Genomic DNA, 22479 nt, shown 5'->3' with positions numbered 1-22479 from the left:
TAAAACCAGGTTGGACGAGGCCCTGGGCAACCTGATCTAATGCATGGTATCCTGCCCATGGCAGGGGGGTTGGAACTAGATAAGCTTTAAGGTCTCTTCCAACCCAAGCTATTCTATGATTGTATGAAATGCTTGGAATAAATACAGGATGCTACTGAGATTTATATATATATATATATATATAACTATAAGACTAGTAAAAGTTCTCAGTTTTCTTATGTCACAGCTTTTTGGCATAATAATCTCTACATTCTTAGTATTACTTCAATCACATACAGATTTATAGATCTGTTGAAGTTAAAAAATTATGTTAACTTTCTTCTTTGGGGGCTTTCTGTGACATGGACTCCAGTACAGACTCACTGTTTCTTTGTCATCTCATTCTTGTTAGCAGTCTGCCAAAAGGACTTCATGCTACAGTATTATGCTGCCACATGGCATTTATTGAGAGATGCTTATGTTCTCAGATGGAACAGATCCTTTTTATTAAAATGGAAAATTGGTTGAAAGTCTGTATAGATAGTTGATCTAAACAAGTGTTAGCTATAGATAGTGTATTTAGCCTAAAAATGTGGCTCCCAGGGAGTATCAGAAAATGCTGCTTATGTGGTAGCTAGCTCTGTCATTGGGGTTTGTATTTACTGTTCCTCTCTTGGAAGGGCAAGCAGCACGGCTTTCAGCCTTAGCAATATTTGCATCTTGTTATCAGTACAGAATATCGTATGTAATATAATATAGCTCTCTGTATAGTTTTTGCAGATACAGAGCCAGAGTATTTACAATCAGTTTTAGAACTTCCCTTCCTTCCTCTGCTTTGCATCTTTCTGTTCATGTATTGCAGCTCAACAAAGTTTTTAAAACAAAACCACCAAAGCAGGAAGAGGGAACATTTAAATGTTTTTAGCATCTTTTTAGCATCTTTCTCTTGGATATCTAATTCAGAGTGGGACACCAGGGGGCATCTTGAGAATGCGGGGAAAATGTGAAGGCAGAGACGTAGAAAGAATACAAGATGTACCAAGGAAGAGTTTGATGGGAATCAAAATGATGTGACAGTGCTGTCATCACAAGATAAAACAAGACTGAAGAGGCAGGAAAAAGAATAAGTAAATAAAATAAAGATAGACATTGTTAAAAGCAATATTTCTGTAGCTCCATTGTCCTTATTAAATAAGAAGGGATTCTGTCGTGGTTTAACCCGGCTGGCAGCTAAATACCACGCAGCCGTTCGCTCACCCTCCCCCCTCCCTCTCTGGGACGGGGGAGAGAAATGGAAAGTGAAGCCCATGAGTTGAGATAAAGACAGTTTAATAAGACAGGAAAATAATAATAACAAAATAATAATAACAATAATAACAGTAATGTTACAATGGTGAAAATAGGAAAGTAATAATAATATGTACAAACAAGTGATGCACAATGCAATTGCTCACCACCCGCTGACCGATGCCCAGCCTAACCCCGAGCAGTCCGGCCCCCTCCCCCCGGCTAGCCACCCCTATATATTGTTTAGCATGACGTCAGATGGTATGGAATACCCCTTTGGCTAGTTTGGGTCACCTGTCCTGGGTCTGTCCCCTCCCAGCTCTTACTGCACCCCCAGCCTGCCTGTTGGCAGGACAGAGCAAAAGGCTGAGATGTCCTTGGCTTGGTATAAGCACTGCTCTGCAACAATTAAAACATCGGGGTGTTATCAGCACTCTTCTCATCCTAAGCCAAAACACAGCATTCCACCAGCTACTAGGAAGAAAATTAATTCTGTTCTAACTGAAACCAGGACAGATTCCCATCTAAAGTTTTAACATTTTAATTGTGCTCCTCTTGTTAATACTTTTCATGTTTCTGTTAACAAAGGTACTTTTGATTGTGTTCATGAGATGTATAATCAATTTTGTTTAGTAATTAACTAAAAAATAGTACAGGATGATTCCCAGCATTATTGTAAATTCACTACAAGTCATCTCCTCTTCATGAACAGGTAATGCACTTGGGAGTTGCGTATGTGTCTTGAACAGTCCACTTCCTGAGACAATCTTTGTTTTAACTCAGTTGCTCAACCTAAAGACAATTTCACATAAAACAATTTTATTTCAAACCATTAATTCATAAGAACTAAATTTCTCCCTAGTTTATTAATTACTTGTGAATCATTTCAAACCTATTCTGATTTTTGTTATTCTTGACTAATCAAGAGATCGGAGACATATCTGCTACAGCTTTCCTTGTTGGTCTGCTTTATTGAACAGCCCAGTTTCATGGACTAGTCTCTTCTATCTACGTAGACTGGAGTACAGAGCAGGGAAGAGAATATAATGGTGACTAAAGAAGGGTAAACAACCTGGAAAAATTATAAGGACCTTGTTTGCCTCAGAGAGGGGAAGGCTTCACATGAGCAATAGAGCAGAAGCCTGAGAGAGACTGTATTAGAGTTATTGGAGGAAGACACAGTTGGACAGTTTGGGGAAAAAGGAGTCACATTTTCATAGTATTTCCCAGTATTTCACAGTAAATTTGCCTTGGCCAGTCGTACAAATGATTTGTGTTCATTTTCACCTCCTTTTTTCAGTCAGAAACGCCAAAAGCCTGAGAATTTAACATTAGCAACAGTTTGGCCACTCAACGCTTGTCGGTGCTGCAGCTGCTGCGGTTGCAGGAAGATGCCGGCCTGTGCTTAGATCACTGCAGCCCAACCAGCCCATGCTCCTTTAGTGGGATGGAGGATGTGGCAGCAGAGGGAGCGAGAGGAGTTTCAGTACAAGCTGAAGGAAGTCTACATAGGGCATTAGATGCATCTTTCCTGCAGATTATCCAAATCATCTCAGGTGTACATGTATGTGTTGCAATTACATCTGTTACAGACACAGCATGTACATGAATTTGCACATGCATGCCCATGTGCTCTCATCCAGCAGGGAAGATGCACAAGAGCATCAAACCAACTACAATTTAACAGTGCCTTTCTAGTTTCAAATATCTGCAATCAGTCCAAAGTTTGTTAAGTTATAATCAGTTTGTTGACTTTCCTAGTACATTGATGAATATACTGCAATCAATAATAACGCAAAAAAACAAACAAACAAACAAAAAAACACTAAATTTCATTAGCCTTTGTGAATTATTCATTCAGCTGCATCTTTTAAGACTCCCTGATCTAATAATCTGTTTCCTGAGCAGAAATTGTCAATTGTTTTATGATGTGGTAATGTTATTTTACAGAGTAGGAGCTGTATCTCACAGTTTGAACCCAGCCTTCCAAATTGAAAAGCCAGTACTTCACTCCAACGTGGTTTGTTGTTTCAATTTTTTTTGCAGCCTTCATAATAGCTAAAGAAAAATCTATTTAAGGAAGCATCAGAAGTCCTCAAGGGAGTGTTATTGCTATGGGTTATTGATCTTTTCAATTAAAAAACACCAAGAAAGCGTAAGCATGAAGAGAACAGAATAGAGACCATAATCGAACATGGGTAGTTCGAGTAGAGCCTGTTGGGTTTCTTTCTTATGTTTTCACTATGAGGAGAAAGGTTATGTTTTAATGAAAATGTATGTTCCAAGAGAATTTGTCCAAGATATTTGATCCAAGCAAGAATTGCTTGAGGAGTAGATGTGACCCTAACTATTAATAATGTTTCCACTAGGTATAAAATGCAGATTGCTAATAAGCCATGTTACAATAGGAGAGGTAAATATAGGAAAAGTCTTTTGCATAGATGAACTGTGTCAGAAGTTAAAATTATTCACCTAACCAAGGATAATTCTTACAAAGCATCTATGAAACCTATACTAAAACATCATTAAGGATGTGACAGGATCTTAGATAATACATGCACATTTCTGAGACCAGGGAGAAGAGAAAACCCGGAGAAGAAGGGCCCAGTGAAGAGAAATAGGGAGTAGCTGGAAAATGAATAGCTAGTCATGCTGTGCAGTACTGTGACCTGTTACCAGTATAAATAGGTTATGTTTTGACATAATTGTGTGTTCCTTTATTTTTCCATTAGAAACAGCTGGATTTATGGTTAATATAACACAGCTATGTGGATTCTAGACACCTTTTAATTTCTGTATGACATGGAAAAAAATCCATTCTTTTTCAAAAACACTATAAAAATGTTGCTTACAAAAGCAATTTTCTAAAAATAAGTAGAAAACTATTACTTTATCATATTACAGTTTATATTTTATATCACATAAAGAAACATCTCTGTATTTGTCAATATCTGTAAAAATAATAAAATCAATGTATATAATGCAAACATATATCAATGTATATAAAATAAGAATAAAACAGTATCAAAAGAAATCTTGTCAAAATGGAGGAAACTTGTATCATAGATGTTTTTTCAAGCTGGCGTTCAGAAGCTTCATTAATATATTTTTTTTCCAATGTAATGTTATATCAGCAAGCAGGAACCCTAAGCTGATAGGTGATATAATGGACTTTAAATTTAAGAGCTGATTTTGAGTTCAGGTCTAGGTATTAAGGAGCTCTGCTGTTTATTTTCACTGTCTGAGGGTTCAACTCCTTACACCAGGATTACTGTACACAGCATGGAGAAAAAAAAATAGGAAAAAAAAAAAAAAGCATCCTTCTTCAAGTACGAGAAAATATTTAATATACCAGTCAATTACTTTCATTCCTAGAAGGGTTGTGATCTATTAGATATGGCATAAACAGCAGCTAGCTGTGGATTATAGCGGTAGATTTCCTTAGAGAATTTCTGCTGACATCGTAGACTGTCACTGCAAAGTTTATAAAATCCGTAATCCATGCATTATTAATTCTGAATCTTTACTTTGCAGAAGTTTACGCTTTTGCTGTGATAATTTTTACTGTACCCTTGATGTTGTTCCTAGAAGTCTCTCTTCATGCTGCAGCCCAGGACAAAAAAGTGGTATGCTACATAGAAATGCCTTTCGGAGGACTCCTCCCTTACCTCGGGGTAGGTTCAATGGAATTACAGGACCAGCATATCAACAGCTAGAAGAGTCAAGGATCACAGACCAGGACACAATGCCTTGTCATGGGTAAGTAATAAAATAACCATAGTGAGTTTGTTAGTGAATGCTTTAGGTAGTTAACATGCTTAGCTATTTACGGTCCTTCCAGCTTTGTTGTAGTGTACTTTGGGTCCAGTTCATAGTGCTGAAAGCAGACAAATGTTTTTTGCGTACTGGCTGGTACTCTGGAGGTAATATGCCTTTACCTGGCTGGCTGCTCTTCCTTAGCCTTTAAAAGTGTGTAGGAGTAGTGATCAGCACCAGCTCTAAGTGACTGCCAACACTACTTCACAGCACTGCTTGGAAAAGTAGTTCTAGTAACTTTTGCACAGCACTTTCTTCCATCAGTACTGGACAAATGAGAGGAAATAATTCAGAAGGCCAACTTTCATGTTTATTAACTAAATCTTTGTAGATTGTGTGTTTGCTGTAGACTGAAGACCAACCACTTCACACTGGTTTGTCTTTGAACACACACAAAGAACATGATATTTTTTATTTTTTAATTCATCTCCAGCTGTACATAAGGTCTGAATTTCAGAAGTGCTCCCGAGCACATACAGCTGCCTTTGAAGTCTTTTGCAATTGCCAAGTTGTTTTGCATAATATTTACATATCCCTATAGATTTCCAAAGGCTTCCCGGAATCATTGCAAACACACTACGTGTACTGCTAGCAGGAATGCCTGCAGTGGGTTGTGATAACCCTGGTTTCATTTGAACATGCTAAGTCCCAGCTAAGTGAGGTGAAAGGTGTGCACCCAGGCGGGCAGAAGCAGGCAGCGCATGTCCCCCCAGCTCCTCTGGCCCCTCTCCAGCCTGCAGCTGGTGTCCCTGCCCGTGGTACCCTGAGGGAGGGCGGTTTGCTCACTAGATCTCTTGTAGCTGAATCTGCCTAACAAAGCTGGCCACAGTCATTGGCGGAGGCAGACTACGAGAGGGTCTTGCTTAGGATGGAAGAAAACATCAGCAAGAGCTGAAGTCTAGATTTCTCTAGACTTCTGCTCAAAAGTTCAGATTCGTCTCATACTTTTTTCATTTGTTGCTGTTGGCTTCTTCACAGGAAAAAAAAAACTCGTTAATAGTTCTTACAGTAAATATACTGTTTTTCATTTGTACAATAATGTATCTATAATTCCTTAAGAAAATTTTGACTCTGAACACAATCCTTAGTGTTATGGGCAGGCTACCACATGGCAGTGTCTTGCAACACAGGCTGTGAAGGAAAGCTGCAGCTTCTTCCAGGTTGAGAAGTGAGGTAGAAAACACAGCAAAGCTGTCTTGTGTGTTAGCTGTATTTACTCCTCCCTAGGAAATCAGGGTATGATATTACAAGTATCATCTTGCACTGGCCTGTTGCCACTCTGCAAAAGGTTGGCTTTTCAACTGCGCTGTGACCTCTTCTGGCCTCAATCCCTGAAGCACTTCATCCTTATTTTCTGCACTGTGCATGTCTGTAGGATTTCACTTTCTTCTTACTGCCCCTAACAGTGGGACCTTTCCTCAGAAAGAGCCCTGCAAATACATCAGCAGGTGCTGTAGTGACAGGGAGTCACAGCAGTATGCGTCTGTCTGGTTTATATTGGTTTGATACCAACATCCAACATTTTAAATTGGTTTGATACCAACATCCTTAAACCAGTGCGCATGACAAGTAAATATAAAGATGTCAATGTTAGGCATGAAAATAAAAGCAAATCTTTGATCTTGCTTTATTACAGTGTTTCACTGATGATGGCTTTTACTAAAAAGAAGTCTTTAAAGAGAATAACAATGCTTTTTGCATGTGACACAGTAATGAAACACTCTTCAACCAAAATATAAATACACAACTTATGTCTGAACAAAAATAAAAATTGATTCGCTAATTCTACTTTCTGTGAAATTCCAGGGACAGGTTTTCCCCAAATCTGCATCTTACCACCTGAATATCCCCCAGTTTCAGATTGCTGGTGTTCTCAATAGTTTTCCAGCCCAGCTGAGCACGTTCCCTGCCCCTGCAGAAGCTGTGGTCCCTTTGCTGCTGTGAGGAAACACCAGCTCTTGTTATTTGCAAATCTAACATTTGCAGAGTTCAAGTCAAATACAACTGATACCAGTCAATTTATCAGTATGCTACTCAAAGCAGCAGAAATATCTGCTTGAAATGAGGGGCTTAAGGAAAACAAACCATTTCCATGGCACTCACTTCTCAGAGCCTGATGAGTGTCTCAGGGTGTCACCAGCGTGCACGCAGGGAGGTGGACAGCATTTTGAGCCCGTGCTTTCAGCAACAGCTGTTTGCGTTACCTGGTGTTAGCTGCTAGAATTAGTGTCCTGTGTCTGCAAATGTGTATTTATACAGGTATAAATGTGTTTACAGATAACCGTGTGCTATGTACCAGTAGACATACAGGTGCATGTGCTTACAAGGCTGAACTGAAGCCTGTTACTGCCACTGCAATGACTCCCATTCATCACAATGGACTTGGCCATCAAGCGTATGCAGTGAGCACCTACAGCAGTAGGCCTTACAGCAAAGCTGCTTGTGCTGTGCTGAGTAAAACCCATTTTGTATTTAAAGTTCTAATCTCTTCTGTCTCACTTTAATGGCTATTTTAAGGGGCAGTATAATTATTATGCTTCTTTCAGCTTCATTCTTTGATGCAAACTCTTGAAAACTGTGTAACCGATATTTACTGTTGCAGATTGATATATGTTTGCATTTTTCATTTTGCTTGGAGGAAGGGTGGACAGAGCTGCACTTTGAAGTACATGCATATGCTTGAATTTATTCAGACAGAAAATGTTTTGTTTTGGTTTGTGTTTTATTTTTTTTCAGATAAAAATGATACAGATATCTTTCTTAAGGGAAACTATAGTTCTGGGAAAATTTAATTATAGGAAAAAAGTAATTATGGTTCTGCACTTATAAATACTTATTGAAACTTAAGTCTCTATTGAAAACAGCAACAGTCTGGTGTCACAAGTAGAAACATGGAACTGTTTGTAACCAAAAGCTGGCTCTCACATGGCTCAGAAGTCATATCCCTACTAGTTTAACAAAAAGCTTGTTACACACTATATGCTTTAATTCAGCCTCAGTCCTCCTTTGAAAGTTCTGTGAGCAAAGGACAGCAACATGTAATTCTGGCATAAATTTGGTGCATTGATCAAAAAAATCTATGGAAATATGCCAGGCATTGTTACATGTTATTGGTGCTGCCAATTAGTTTTCAAAATACCAAGAACAACTGAATCCCTTTTGTGGAACTACAAAATGTTACTGTTTTCTCACCAAACCCGTTCAGATAATTCCATCTTTTTTTTTTGTTTTTGCTCATATATCATCCATATAATAAATACATCCATTGCATGTGAAATTCATTAAAAAAATTCACTCCCTTTGTTTTCAGGGTGCAGCCCAGAATATATTTAGGGCCTGAATTACCAAAAAAGGGAATATCGCAGCTGATGAGATCCCTCCAGCTATAGTCGATTGAACAATTATATAATAAGCAAATGCAAAGGAAACAAGAATGGGCACAACCCACAGGTCTGCACTTTTTTGTTTTCCTTTTTTTTTTTTTTTTTTTTTTTTTCAGTTGTCCTCCCTCTGGAATACTTTTGCTGATCAGTTATTCATTCATACTGATTCTTGAAAACTGTTTGAAAAGGCCCTTGGCTAGAAGTGTGTCTAAGCAGAGAACAAACATAATTAACCAAAAGCTGAGTCCCACCTGGTTCGGCCATAAAGCATGTATAGTACGTACAAGAAGCGCTGTTGCGTATCCTCACAAGCCACTTGCTTCATTATTCCCCTGGGTCCCACTTCCCAAAGCAGTATCTCATTCCATCAGATAGCAACAAGGTTCACAATGCCTCCTCCTTATCACAGAGTTCCCAGCTGTGGTTTCTGCTCTGCTGGGGAGGCTGCTGCAGAGCTGTAGTGCAGTGGCTGCACAGCAGCGCACGCGTGCACATGTCTGGGCTAATGTGTCGAGCAGTTGTACAAACACACTGCCACAATAGATGAGCTAATTACAAGTCAGTGGCACTCTACTGGAAATGAGCCTAAAGATATTTACTCCTCTTTTTTCTGTCTGACAGCTTACCAGGAGGATGGGGCCAAAGGAAACCTTTCCACTTAATTAGCACTGTACACTAATATCAGACTGCAGCTGTTTTGTACTCTTTAATTCCTGTTCCTAAGTTCTCTTTCTGCTAATGCCAAAAGAAGCAAGGCACATGTGAATAGGATATCCCTGGGGGAAGTCCAGAAAGTTTAAGCAACGTTCAGAAATACGTGCTTGATGTACAAACTCAAACACCTGCCTCATGCTAGATCCAGATGTTACTTTCCTTGACCAAGGACACAACATGTTGGATTTCATCGTTAGCTTGCCCTATTAAATAGTGATATGATCACAACGCTGATGATACATAAAATATGATCCAGTGAGGAGGTGATGTCTGTGTTTTTTGGTAATCATGACTAGTAGAAATACTAACTCTTACAGCACTGGATTTCTAGTCAGACTTCTGAATTGGAAACATCTTTTTTTTTTTTTTTGGCATTGTTTCCTTTATACTTAGTTCTCATTTCCGTCTTTTTAAGTATTTCTTATAAATGAAAACATTTTCTGATCAGAATAATGAATTTGGCTGTGAAGCAAAATGGAAGTGTCAATGAAAATTCACCAAAGTTGCCTTGTACGATAAAAGAAATCGTACTATGATATGTGTTAATGGAGGACAAGCAATTTTTCTTGAAATAAAGGTGAATAACATTTTCCAGGGCACAACGTATTATTTCCAGATGAGACTTAAGAAACCAAATCATATCAACATTGGCAGTATGGGTGATTGAAAAGAACAGCACATTTTTCAGAGGTACAATGCACTTAGATGCTCTGAGTGTCCGAAGGGGACTGCATGTGTTTCCATGCAAATAAAGAGACCAGCTGGATTTTGTTTAAAGTTCATTTTGTTCTGCATCTTTTTACACGTTTTCCTGAAATAGTGATTTGACATTGAAGTTTTGATGTTCAAGAAAGCATCAATCCATTTCCCCAGTTATGAATGAAGGAACGGGATTTCAAATTTGATTTGAAAAATAGTCACGATAATAATAATATAGTGTAACTCATGCAAGTATTTAAAAAGCAATTGTCATTATTCTCATATACTGGTGGGGAAAATGGGACAGAGAGAAAAGCAGTGGTTTGCCACAGGCAGACCTGACAATACAAGCTAGGTCTCCAGAGTCTGCTGTTTTCCCCAGGGCCATACTAGCACTAAGTGCTCCTAGTGTGAAGGAAAAAAAAAAAAAAAAAAAAAAAAAAAAAAAAAAAAAAAGGCAAAAAAGCCATGTAGCTTTCCAGCACAGCTCGGTGACTCTCATACAACATTCCTCCCTCTGGTCACATCTGACTGCCCAGTGTGCAACATAACCTTTTTCTTTTTATTATTCTTTTCAGGTATTCATCCAGTGGTTTAAAAACTCCTCGGAATACTTCAATAAATATGCAACTGCCTTCAAGAGAAACAACCCCTTATTTTAATAACGTGGATCAGAAGGACTTGGTCGGATATTCATCTTCAAGGGCCAACTCAGTTCCCATCATCCCATCTGTGGGCTTAGACGAAGCCTGCATGCAAATGCAAAATGTTTCTGAAGTAACAGGCATCAAATGGTGCAAAAACTCTTATTCAGCTGAACTTGTCAATGTGAGTTCCCCAGTCAGTAATTGTCTTATAGCAGAACAACACGAAGTGAAAATATTGCTAGAAACTGTGCAGGAGCAGATTCGGATTCTGACTGACGCAAGGAGGTCAGAGGACTACGAACTGGCAAGCGTAGAAGCAGAGAGCAGCGTGAGTGAAAACACAGCGTTTCTGCCCATGAGCCCCATGGCCAAGTCAGAACGAGAGGCACAATTTGTCTTAAAAAGTGAAACGCAAAGAGACTCAGTATTGACCAAGTGACTTTGTGTGGGGGTTGTGGGAGGGGAAACAAGATCTGTGCATTTGATGCTTTGCTAAACAGGAAAGGAGGAAATTAAATACAAATTATTTATATGCATTAATTTAAGAGCATCTACTTAGAAGAAACCAAATAGTCAATCGCCCTCATATCATAGTGTTTTTTAACAAAATATTTTTTTAAGGGAAAGAAAAGTTCCAGGAGGGATAAGGCGTACATCAGGTGCTTTCTAGGCAGGATTATACATACAGTTTCAGTTACAGAGCATTTTAACACTGTCCTGTTTGGCTGTCAGAAGGCTTAGGCTATGCATCCTTTTTTCAGTAAAGGCCAAGATCTTTCTTAGGTTCATTTCTGGTTTCAGGGCAGTGCTGCAGCGCGTGCTGGCAGGGGCGCAGGTCCTGTAACTCCAGCATCAGCCTAGTCCCCTCTCCCCCTCTCCTCTTGGCTCCAGCTTCATCCCAAGAGAACAAACACACAAACAGCTACTTCTCGGCACTAACTGTGGAGTGACCACCAGTCCCTAACTGAGCTAAACTCTCTACCTTGCTTGAGAATGGTAGTTGGCTTAAGAAAGTCAGTGGAAACTACTAGGAGCTTCGGGTCATGCCGAGCGTGCAGTGGGATTGGGGCCTCTGGAGATGCAGTGGCCAGGAGCCTGTGGCTGCCCCGTCTTCTTCTGAGCTTTGCCTATCAGAGCTGCCTTGGTGGAGGAAGAACAAGAGAAACAAAGTGCAAAAGTGTGCGCTGCAGCAGGTTGGGTTGGTTTGTTTTGTAAGAGCGGGAATGTAAACTCCACTGTTCTTACCAACCCCTCAACGTTTCTAAGTTGTTATACTTCAAAGGCATTTGTAAGCTCTCAAGGAGCACTTCTGAGTGTGTGTGTATTTTTTTTACCTTAATTTTTATTATGGGTTGTTCAGAGACGAATCAGGGAGGTCCAGTATGATCAAAGGCCAGCCGGTAAGTGTCCATGCTGCCCTAATTTGCTCCCGCTTTCAGTTCTTCAGTCACTTTAATTAATCGTGGCTTAGGCTTGTGAACTCTAAAGCTCCAGTCCTGCAGATGGTACAGTATGGGCAGCCCCGTGATCATGCACACAGCTGATTCTGATGGGGCTACACATGAGCAGATGGTTTCCACCAAATCAATTCCTGCTGGGGATCAAGGCCTTAGAAAAGAAATACCGTTTCCTGGTTGCAGTATCCCAATTGCATTATAACCATTTTTTGCATTTGCTTTCTTTTGAGTCCCTCTTCTCCCCAGAAAATTGTAACATAATATGCCAATAACACCATGAATTGGGTTCAGTGGCCCACACATTGCAGTTTTTATTGGTATTAAAATATCTGCTTATTTGTGGAGAAAAAGAAGATGAACTATAATAAATAATTACCAAATAGCCTTCCCTGGTTAATGTCAGAAGATTGATTTTAAAACAATTACAGTATATACAGAATGTATTAAAATATTCCTTTGCAGCAAATTAATTGTTAAATTTATTAGATGTGCCCCAGACTTTCCAGTTCACAAGTCTCAAGATTTCCCAAAATAGCACAATTGATCACACAGTGCTGTTGTATGTTTAGTCAGAATAAAGCAATATTTTAACCTCTGTCAAGTAAATTTCAAAAAGAAATGCTGAAGGTGTATGTCATTTATTTTGTGCCTAGTTAAGGCATTAAAAAAAAATCTTATTCACAAGTCTTCATTCAGCAAGTCTTATTTTGGGTTTCTTTAATTTTATTTTGGTTTGGTTGTTGTTTGTTTGTTTTGTTTATGTGTGTGTGCTTTTTTGTTTGATTTTTTTTGTTTTGTTTTTAAGATAAAAGTTGATGAAATTGTCTTGTTTACAAAACTTTCTATGGCTGTAATCTTTGCTGTGTGTTTTCAATAAAATTGTATTTGAGGGCAAACTATGCTTTATGCCCCAGGGTGGAGCATGCTTCATTCAGACTCCCTTCCTCAAAGCTACAGAGCTTTTCTTGTAGCAGTAAGACGAGACTTTCGGCTGGGATCGATCTCTCCACGACATATTTCTGCACTATGTGGTGGCTGGGCACAATCTCACTGGGCATGAGCTGAGCTGCCTGTGGTCAGCATGGCACCAAGCCCTCACCAAATAAACCCTCTGAAAGACGAGGTGTGTTAGGTGGGGCTCAACTTCACATCAGTACATTTGCGTGATTTTCCGGTAGCTGTTTGCATCTCGCCAGCTCAGGACATGAGCGAAGTGAGCTTGCATCTGCCCAAAAGCCCTGCACAGATACCTGCAATTTACAAAAGGCTACTGTGTAAAGCTCTGAGTCAATAATCTGTGAAGCGTGCTCACAATTAGATAATTGTTCACCATTAACTTCAAGAGATGGTCTCTCTGCAGTAAAGTGCAGAATCCTGCCCAAATAGCTGCTTCAGTGCTAAATCTTTTCAATCCAACTGTAAGGCCTACCTACTCCCAAATCCTAGCAAACTGTGCAATCTCACCTTTGGCAATGTATTGGAAACACACTGCAAGATTTCTGTTGAAGAAAGAACTATATCATAAGCAATGCCTTTATTGAGAGAATGTGTTCACTCAGCACCCCCAAAAGACCCAGAAGGAGGGCAAGAGCGATGTATTTAAGAAAATAAAATTGTTTGATTGAATGACAGATGAAGATCTGAAATGGTGAGGATATCTTCAGTTCATGTTAGAGATGCGATCTTGTATTCAGCAAAGGATGTGTGACTGTTATATGTTAACTGTTCTATTCAGTTTTCAGCATGTTTGAATAGAGAGACGTTAATATTAACCATATGACAGACTAGTGTATTATTTGTTAAGAGTATCATTTCAGATCCTGTTGAAGCTGTCATGGTTTACAGAGGAAAAGAAAAAGGGTTTCAAACATCTAAATAGGTAGCCTTGATGTGTGAAGTGTGTTTATCTGGTGCAACTGTTTTCCTCCATGGACCCTCCTACTTTACAGTGAATGGGACAACATTTTCTCTGAGGTCTGCCAATTAGTTTCATAGAGGGCACAAAAGATTCCTTAAAGTTGCACTGAAACAGTTGAAATGGTAGGCCAAATGTTGCTTTACTTCTGAACCTTATGGTCCCATCGAACTCAGCAGATCAGAAGGGATATATCAGTGCGAAACGTAGTTTATTCCTAAAATTGCATCTGTTCCTAGCCTTGGAAACAGACTGTAATCTGCCTAAAAGAGGCTCTGAACTCCGTCATTTACCTGTAACATAATTAAAAATTATATCTGACCTACGAAGTTCAAGTGTAGTCTGGTGTGAAAATTCACACTCACAGTGCTACACTCGAGTAAACTGGGAGAACAGCTAATTAAATGGAGTTGAACTTTCTCTGAACTGAGCAGATGAAGCCTGCGTCTATTCAGTGTAATGCTGGGGAGCAGAATTATGAAAGCAATGTTTTGATTTTTTCTTCTTCTTCAAAACAGTCCAAAATAACCCTAAAAAGCAGTAGAACAGTCACAACATTTGAAGTAGGAAATGTGGGTGAGTATGGGCAGATCTCATGTCATCAAACACTGAAAAACTCTTCAGTACATCCATATTACCCAAAGCTGAAATGTTTTAATTCTTGAAGGATCACATTTAGGTAAACAAACATACCGGTGAAGAAAGCTCTTCAACGTGCTTTTGGTAGCTGGTCACCTAGCCGAGCTCTCAGCTGCTGTACTCAGTGCTGATATATTAATGATATATTAGTCACGTCACAAGTCTCTCCTGCTCAATGTCCAATTTAGTGTCATGAAGCTTAGTAGCCTATCACAAGATGCAGGGACTTTTACATAGATTTATGGAGCTATCTTCATTCTGCATATGAAAATCAGACTCATATCAGTGTGCAAACACCCTCACTACATGCAGTACAAGGTTGGTTGGCCAAGTGATTGGCTTGCCAAATTGATCCTTTTATAAGGGCTGAATACCATTGACTGGGCCCCAACAGGAATGAACTAAGCACCACTTAAATGTAGCTAATTCTAATGTTATTCATCAAAATCCTCTGAAGAACCTGGTTTAAATTTGGGGAAAAAAATAAAAGAAAAAAAAGAGTGAGACCATAGCATGTATATGATGAAACATGTACTAGCTTCTGAATCAAAATGTTCAACTAGATAATTCATGTCTACTTCTCACATAGGGAGGAAAAAAAGTAAAAATTAGATTCCTCTTCCCAATTCATCCTCAGATTCCTTCAGTCTAATTTTGAACGTTACTTGAGCTATTAAAAAGAAGTTATGAAAATGAATACCAAAGAAGAACTCTTTCAGAGTCCTAGCTGCAGGAAATGAAATTCAAGCTTGAAGGAGCAGACACAGAATAAAAACTGTTTTTGAAAAGGGCATAAATATCAATTGCCTTTCAATAAAATACAATTTCCCTGTAAACTGTTTTTCCCTCGGGAAAACAATGAGTTTATATGAGTGATTTGTTATCTTGCCATGAATTTAAAATGTTCATCTTCAAGCAGATTGGGAAAAAGCAAATATTTAGTATAGATTTTTCAGCTTTAAAAAACAAAGATCGATTCATAGAGTACTATAGTTCTTTCTCTTGTTGAAAATATAAAGGGATACACACTTTTTTCTTTTTGTGCTGTGTCATTACTGCAAATTGACAGCAAGATTATGCTCCCTTTGTTTTGATGTCTAACCACATGAAAACACCTGGGACACTCACTTTTCAGGTTTTAGTCATGGCACCTCCAAATCACCGTTATCAAACAGGATTTTTGTATTTTAAGTAACAAAGTTCACTCATGAGATAAAAATGATACAGCTATTACAGCAGTAAACTTATTCATGAGGTGTTTTTCATTTTTATTACACAGCAGTTAGTGGATTGAGCCGCAGAGATTGGTAGTTTCTTGTAAGAAATATGGTCACGGAGCATATCGCTGGCAGTGGGAAGCCAACACTGAGCCCAGAGCTGGGGAAACCTGCAGTGGAGGAGGCAGCAGTTGTCCCCAGTGCGTGCTGTGCAGCGTAAAGGGGTTTTCATCTCAGTTTGGTATGTTGAAACTGCCAAAAAAAAAACTGCCATGAATTTATTAACAACCACGTTAGCAATATTTGATTAAAGGAAAAGGGGCAGAAATTCCCAAATTGTTAGTACTTTTATTGTTCACTTGAACAAAGGGAATAATGTTTTGATTTGTTATTATGACAGCACCATTTTCAACATCTTCAGTAGGGACAGAATGATCATGGTACACTGACAGGATGCACTCAGCCTTATTTAATTGAAAGGATTTAGCACCGTCCTCTTTGGTCAGCAGTCCTCTAAAAGGCGAGTGATTTCCCAGGACCCCATATGGCTGTTCTTGTGAAACTTTTCCCCAATATAAAAATAAACAGCAGAACAACCTACAGGTTTTTGTTTGTTTGTTTTTCTTTTTCTATGAGGGGACAATTATAGGTATAAAAAAGAGCTTTTTACTGATGACTGAAGAATGTAAATAAAGTATAGGACCTAATGTATGTAAGTGGCATGGAAATTATCTATTTATACTATAGCTTTTAGTAATATATTTGAAAAGTAATATATTCTCTAACACTGCCAGGAGCAGACCTACATGCAGTTTATATTTATTTTTCCTTAACACTGGCCATGGGCTGTACCACATCACTGTAGTGACTGGGTATCTTGTCCTTCTTCCTCGCTCTTGCATTGCAAGGCCCACTTCTGTGCTGTCTCATAGCTTCAGATGTCACTGAATGTACAGTAGTTCAGCATCGTTATTCACGTTCAATTTACTTTGTCATTGGAATCAAGAATAGAATTTATAACCTAACTTCTGGGACAGTAGGGACAGCTACCAAGTAAATTGAAGGCCTGAAACCTTCAAAATTCTGTGCATGTCCATTTCCATGCTGTAAGTAGCCCTTGCAGGAGAAGTTTTCCTCAAGAGGATTTGTGCAGGCTCTGCTGCAGGGTTCTTCCCTGCCCCTCTTTCACAGCTACCAACTCCCAGCATTTCCAGTCACCGAGTCAGCGCTCCTCTTCAGGTTTCTTTGTCCATACATTAACTCCCACCGTTTGTGTGCTTATGCTACAAAGTACTGCCACTTGTCTGACCTGGATATTCCGGTGGCCAAATGTGAACACAAAAAACAGCCATGGTTCAGGCAGAGACAGCGGCTCCCTTTTCCCAGTAGGCTCCATGATAAACCCTTTTTTTTAGTGTCAAGTCCTCTGGTGTTTTCCCATGAATTAACACCTCAACCACTTGCATGTTGTTGCCTGTGAAGGATGAATGGCTTGGCAGTAGGAGCAGTGGTCAGGACTTGTTCTGGGACGATTAGCAGGACAAGCAGGACCAGAAGCCTCTGATCCCTGCAGAGTACCAAAGACCAGAAGCCACCTGAAGTGAAGCTTTCTGCATCTGATTCACACTAAAATGTCTCCAAAGGTTAAGACCCCTAGCATGCAGCACATTAAATAACATGATACAAAAAATGCCAAAGCTTATAAAACAATTAAAAGAGTTATATGGCAAACACTGTTTTAAGTACATCTCGTTTTGATGTGGATGGAATAAGCTCTTAGTTGTGTAAATATTTGGAAAGTAAGAATACCAATAACAGTACTAGAATACAACAGAATGCAAATAATAATTAATATGCCAAAAGGTCTAAAATAGGTAGGGAGCTTCGCTGGCTATGGCACAGCTTTTTCCACAGGAGAAGAGGAATGGATTTTGAGTCATGCTAGGACACAACATCTGAGAAGCTTACCTCACTTTCATTTCTTTCTGAGATCTCTTGCACGTAAGTGAAATTTTAGTCATCTGCACTAGATCATTTTTTTTAGTAAGTGATTTACAAATTCTGGAATCCTTTTGAAGTGCTGAATTTCTGAGGTTTCTGAGGATTTAGCTCATGGTTTGAACTGAGTTGTTACTCACAATTTAGCTGGAGCAATCCAAGCAGAAATGCCACTGTCCATAAGGATAATTTCTGAACAGTATTAAAGCAGTTTGATTCCAACTAACTTCATTTTTTTTACTTCATTACATGTTCTCCTTGATTATCGCATAGGTGAAGCTGCTTCCAAATTCTTCTTAGAGTTTTCATCCTAGATCAGGTTTTAGCAAAGTAACTGGTTCTGATCCTTTGACTTCAGTTCTGACCTTGGTCTGAAGTGTTCCTGTGACAGAACGGAGCTGTGTCTTACAGTCCGAAATTATGTGTGTGCACAAGCAAAAATCTCCATCTTATTCTGCAGCAACTGTTTGCATTGGAATCCAAGCATGGATGGTGTGAGAGGGCTGTCATGTTGATGTTCTCGTATTATCAGTTTTGTTTATATTTTAAATATAATCTTCTATGCTGTTTCTCTGTATTTTATATAGTGAAACAGTGAAGGTAAAGTTAGCCTGTCTGCATTTTCGTCTCAGCTAACTATGGCAGCTTTTCTCCCAAAGCCACTCAGCAGACTAACTCTTTGAAATTCTGACCTCAGAGAGAATTGATACCCCAGCAGGTAAGGATTATCTGAGCAGGTTTTGTCTGTGTGTATGATTATCTAGGCTTTCTTTCATCTTAATAAACTTACTTTCTTCCAAGTAAAACACTAAAAAAAATTAAAACATTATGAACAGCGAAGCAAAGCTAAGTCAAAAGGTGTTCTCTGCCTTTTTAGTAAGGGCTTGCTACCAGAAACCTTTCCACTAGTATGGTAATATTCTCACACACTAGTAACACCAAAATGGCTCTGTAGGATTTGATCACATACATTTATAGACTGTGCCATGCACGTAAACTGGTAGCCTGTTCTAAATTGTCAGTGGTCTGTAGCATCTCAGAATGGACTTTCCCATTAGCTATCCTCGCTAAGGATAGCACCCGACTTGCAGTTTGGTTTCATTTGCCTAACAGGCATTTCTGGTGAATAGACAGCAGTGACACCCTATTGCTGGGTGTCACACAAAGCCCCACATCGCTTGCTGGCAAGACAATCCTCCCCTCAGTCTTGCAGGCAGTGCTCTGTGCTGAGACCAGAGCATGCCCGCCTCCTGTAGGCTTCACGCGTTGGTCAGGCAAGGAATAAACACTGCATCTCACAGTAGAGGAGGGTTCCTATGCTAAACATGAGCATCCGTCCCTGGACTGAGATAAACGGGTAAAAAAATACAAACCATAGTCCTTTAAAAAAGTCTCCTCTGTTACCCTATACAGATTGACCACAAAGTTGGGGTTTCATTTCAGTTTCTCCACTAAGTAGTCTTGTGTTCACATCAATGTAAAACCATTTATAGGCAGCTTCAGTGAATAACACATCACTGTGCAAACACCAGTGCACTAAGGAGGTACTATAGCTGCTGTGCAACTTTCTGTCCTTGTGGGTAGGATCTGGGTCACAGCACTTTGTCTTCCTTAATTAGCTCACAGAACATCCGGCAGTGCCCTCCGCTGCTCTACCACCGTCTGCAGATGCACTCCTGAGCAACTGGCCGTACTGAAAGCACTTAGAAGTGGAACGAAGGTAATGGAGACATGGTTTGCTGTTCACTGTGAATATCCAGCTTGGATAGTTGGAATAACTGCAAGGGAAGAATTGACTTTGCAACTCATGTGCCTGATTTATTGGTTAAATTGCTTTTCAGTCCTTGCCATTTAGTGAATAAGGACATTAAAATGTCCAAAAATAAACGTGGAGTGATTGGTTCCCAGAACTAGTTTTAATAGTCACAAACACAATATTTCGGACTTTTTACTGAGCACTAACAAAGTAGAGTCAATGAACCTTCATTTAAACAGGTTATTTTCTATTCTGGAGTTATACCTGATTTCATACTTTCTTCTATTGACGACCATATCACATAAAACTGTTTACCTTAAATGTAGATATGCATGAAATAGCACCTAACATGTAGACATGAAGTCTGAGCATTCCTAATGTGTAGGATGAGTCTTGTGAAACCTTTTTAGCAGCTGAAAGTCTTGAACCATTCACTGACATAAGACAACTAAAATAGCAGCAAAATTGATTCTGCTGTCAATAAAATCACTGATAAACACTGGACTTGGATTTGGGGCTGGTGAATAATACATAAATATATATGTAACACCACATACAGACTTTTTTTAGTACACAAAAATGAATGCTCCAACTTAAAGTTTCTTCATCTAAATAGCTGGGGAGAGTACCACTTAACCACATAGCCTAAACACATTGACAAAGGGGAAAAAGCTGTCTATTTTCAACTGTGTTTATTTTTTCACTGGTAAGAATAAAAGAAAAGAAATATAATCATAGTGCCTATGACAAAGATTGCGTTTCAAGGAGTGTGTAATGTGTACCATTATTATTTTGACTGCAAATGGAAGCAACTTTTAAACTGACTGTGGTTCAAAGGAAAAAACCTTAGAAAAACTGTCATGCAGCATTCCAGGAAATGTTTTGGTTTGGTATGTTTGGCCTCCGTTGTTGTGGAGCTGTACGTTCCTGTCCATGGTTTTAAAGGATAAGAAAAAAAAAAAAAAAAGAACTGATTTCAGAATCCATCTGTATTTTGACTCGTTCTTATACTTCCAATGCCCAGACTGGTTTATGCATACGAGTGAGCAAAGCTGAACAGCATGATTTTCCCACTTAGTGTTACAAATGAGTTCTATTGTGTGTGTTATTGAATTCAGCCCTTTTTCCTTACCGAAGCAGTGTTCTCCTACCATCACCAGTGATCGCTTCTCTCCGAGCAGAATTTTTGCTTGAAAGAAAAGCCACAAAGTGGTACAAGACTAATCTGAAGACGAAAGTTTTCCTTGCCTCAGCTTCGATGCTAGGAGGACCAGCTGGGATTAGCTGGAGTTGGAGACAGAGAGGCACAGGGGTCTCTCACATGTCAGCATTGACAGGGCACAAGTATGAAAAGCTCGGGTCTGCTATTGAAGTCAATTTTTCCAGTCTCGCCTACAAGCCTCTCAGTTTTAGGCACTCAGAGTGAAGCAGGCAGAAAGGCTAAAGTGTCAAAACAACACATTGATGGGGGAATCAGCTGAGAAAGAAGGCAGAGACAGCAATGCCTTTAATTCTGGACTATGACAGAGAAAAACAAAAACAAAAACAAAAACAAAAACAAAAACAAAAAAAAAAAAAACATAAATTCTTTGCAAAATGACCTCCCATCTTAACACAATGAAACTGATCTAGGCAACATCACTAATGTTTCTTACAGGAAAAAGAAAAGAGGGAGAACTTTAAAGCAACTTACATTTCAAAAGCAGAAGGTGAAGATCTCCAGCCAGGTCTGCAGAAGAGCAGCAGGAGGGGAACCACAAACTTCATCCCTCCCAGCTCAGCCAGCACCTGGGACTCCAGGTTCAAGCCTCCAGAAACTTCCCAAAATGGCAGCTAGCACTGTCCCCCTGGCTGGGGTGTGCAGTGTCACCACAGTCACCATGGGGTTGTGCAAAATGTCAGTGTCACCCATCCAACCTGGGTGGGTCACCACAGTGTAGTGGGTGGCACCTCCTGGGGTTCCATGTTGTGTGGACAGCTGCGTTTTGGGGTGGCATTTTCACACACAGCCCTGGTGGTTTGGGCTGGACTGCTTGGTGCCAAGCATATTGATCGTCAAAAACCCAAAGGAACTTCATGACTTCCTCCAAAAACATCCTTCTGATAGCCCCAGGGCAAAAACTGGAGCTGCCTTGTTCCCTGCAGCTGCTGGCTCTCCTCACGATGCACTGAACGCCCAAAATCCCACTGAAAGCCCATAGGAATCACAGAATCAGCAGGGTTGGAAGGGACCTTTGAAGATCATCAAGTCCAACCCCCCTTCCAAGCAGGATCACCTAGAGCATGTTGCGCAGGATGGCATCCAGGCGGGTTTTGAATATCTCCAGAGGACACTGCACAACCTCTCTGGGCAACCTGTTCTAATGCTCTGTCACCTCACAATAAAGAACTGCCCTCTCATATTGAGCCAGAACCTTCTATGCTTCAGTTCGTGCCCGTTGCCTCGTACTGGGCACAACTGAAGAGACTGGCTCCATCCTCTCGACACCCTCCCCTCAGGTATTTATACACATGGATGAGGGCTCCCTTCAGTCTCCTCTTTTCCAGGCTAAACAGGCCTGGCTCTCAGCCTGACCTCGTACGACAGGTGCTCCAGTCCTCTCATCATCTTTGTAGCCCTCCTCTGGACTTTCTCCGGGATCTCCATGTCCTTTTCATACTGGGGAGCCCAGAACTGGACACAGTGCTCCAGGTGTGGCCTCACCAGGGCTGAGTAGAGGGGCAGGATCACCTTCGTTGGCCTGCTGGCAACGCTCTTCTGAATGCATCCCAGGATCCCGTTGGCCGTCTTGGCCACAAGGGCACACTGCTGGCTGGCCACCAGGACTCCCAGGTCTCTCTCTGTGGAGCTGCTCACCAGCAGGTCAGCCCCCCCATCTGTAGTGGTCCTTGTGGTTATTCCTCCCTAGGTGCAGGACCCTGCACTTGCCATCGTTGAACTTCATGAGGTTCCTCTCAGCCTGTCCCTCCAG

General features: G+C 40.1%; 1 protein-coding gene across 3 annotated transcripts in view; it reads left to right on the top strand.

The window, feature by feature from the left end:
• The window catches only part of NRG3 (neuregulin 3), a gene marked incomplete at its 5' end in the record, with an annotated part of 417127 nt that extends 401037 nt beyond the window's left edge, over positions 1 to 16090 (top strand). For all 3 annotated transcript variants that reach the window (XM_084525356.1, XM_084525355.1, XM_084525354.1), the window contains 2 exons: positions 4855 to 5025; positions 10457 to 16090. In XM_084525356.1, the coding sequence (XP_084381482.1) occupies positions 4855 to 5025; positions 10457 to 10964 (679 nt within the window). In that variant the 3' untranslated portion in view covers positions 10965 to 16090. The remainder of the gene's footprint in view (positions 1 to 4854; positions 5026 to 10456) is intronic.
• Positions 16091 to 22479: the final 6389 nt, after the last annotated feature.

Source organism: Aythya ferina (genome assembly GCF_964211825.1).
Source record: "Aythya ferina genome assembly, chromosome: 7".
NCBI classification, from domain to species: domain Eukaryota; kingdom Metazoa; phylum Chordata; class Aves; order Anseriformes; family Anatidae; genus Aythya; species Aythya ferina.
Note: the sequence above shows the minus strand (reverse complement) of the source record. Positions and strands in the feature narration are given on the sequence as shown.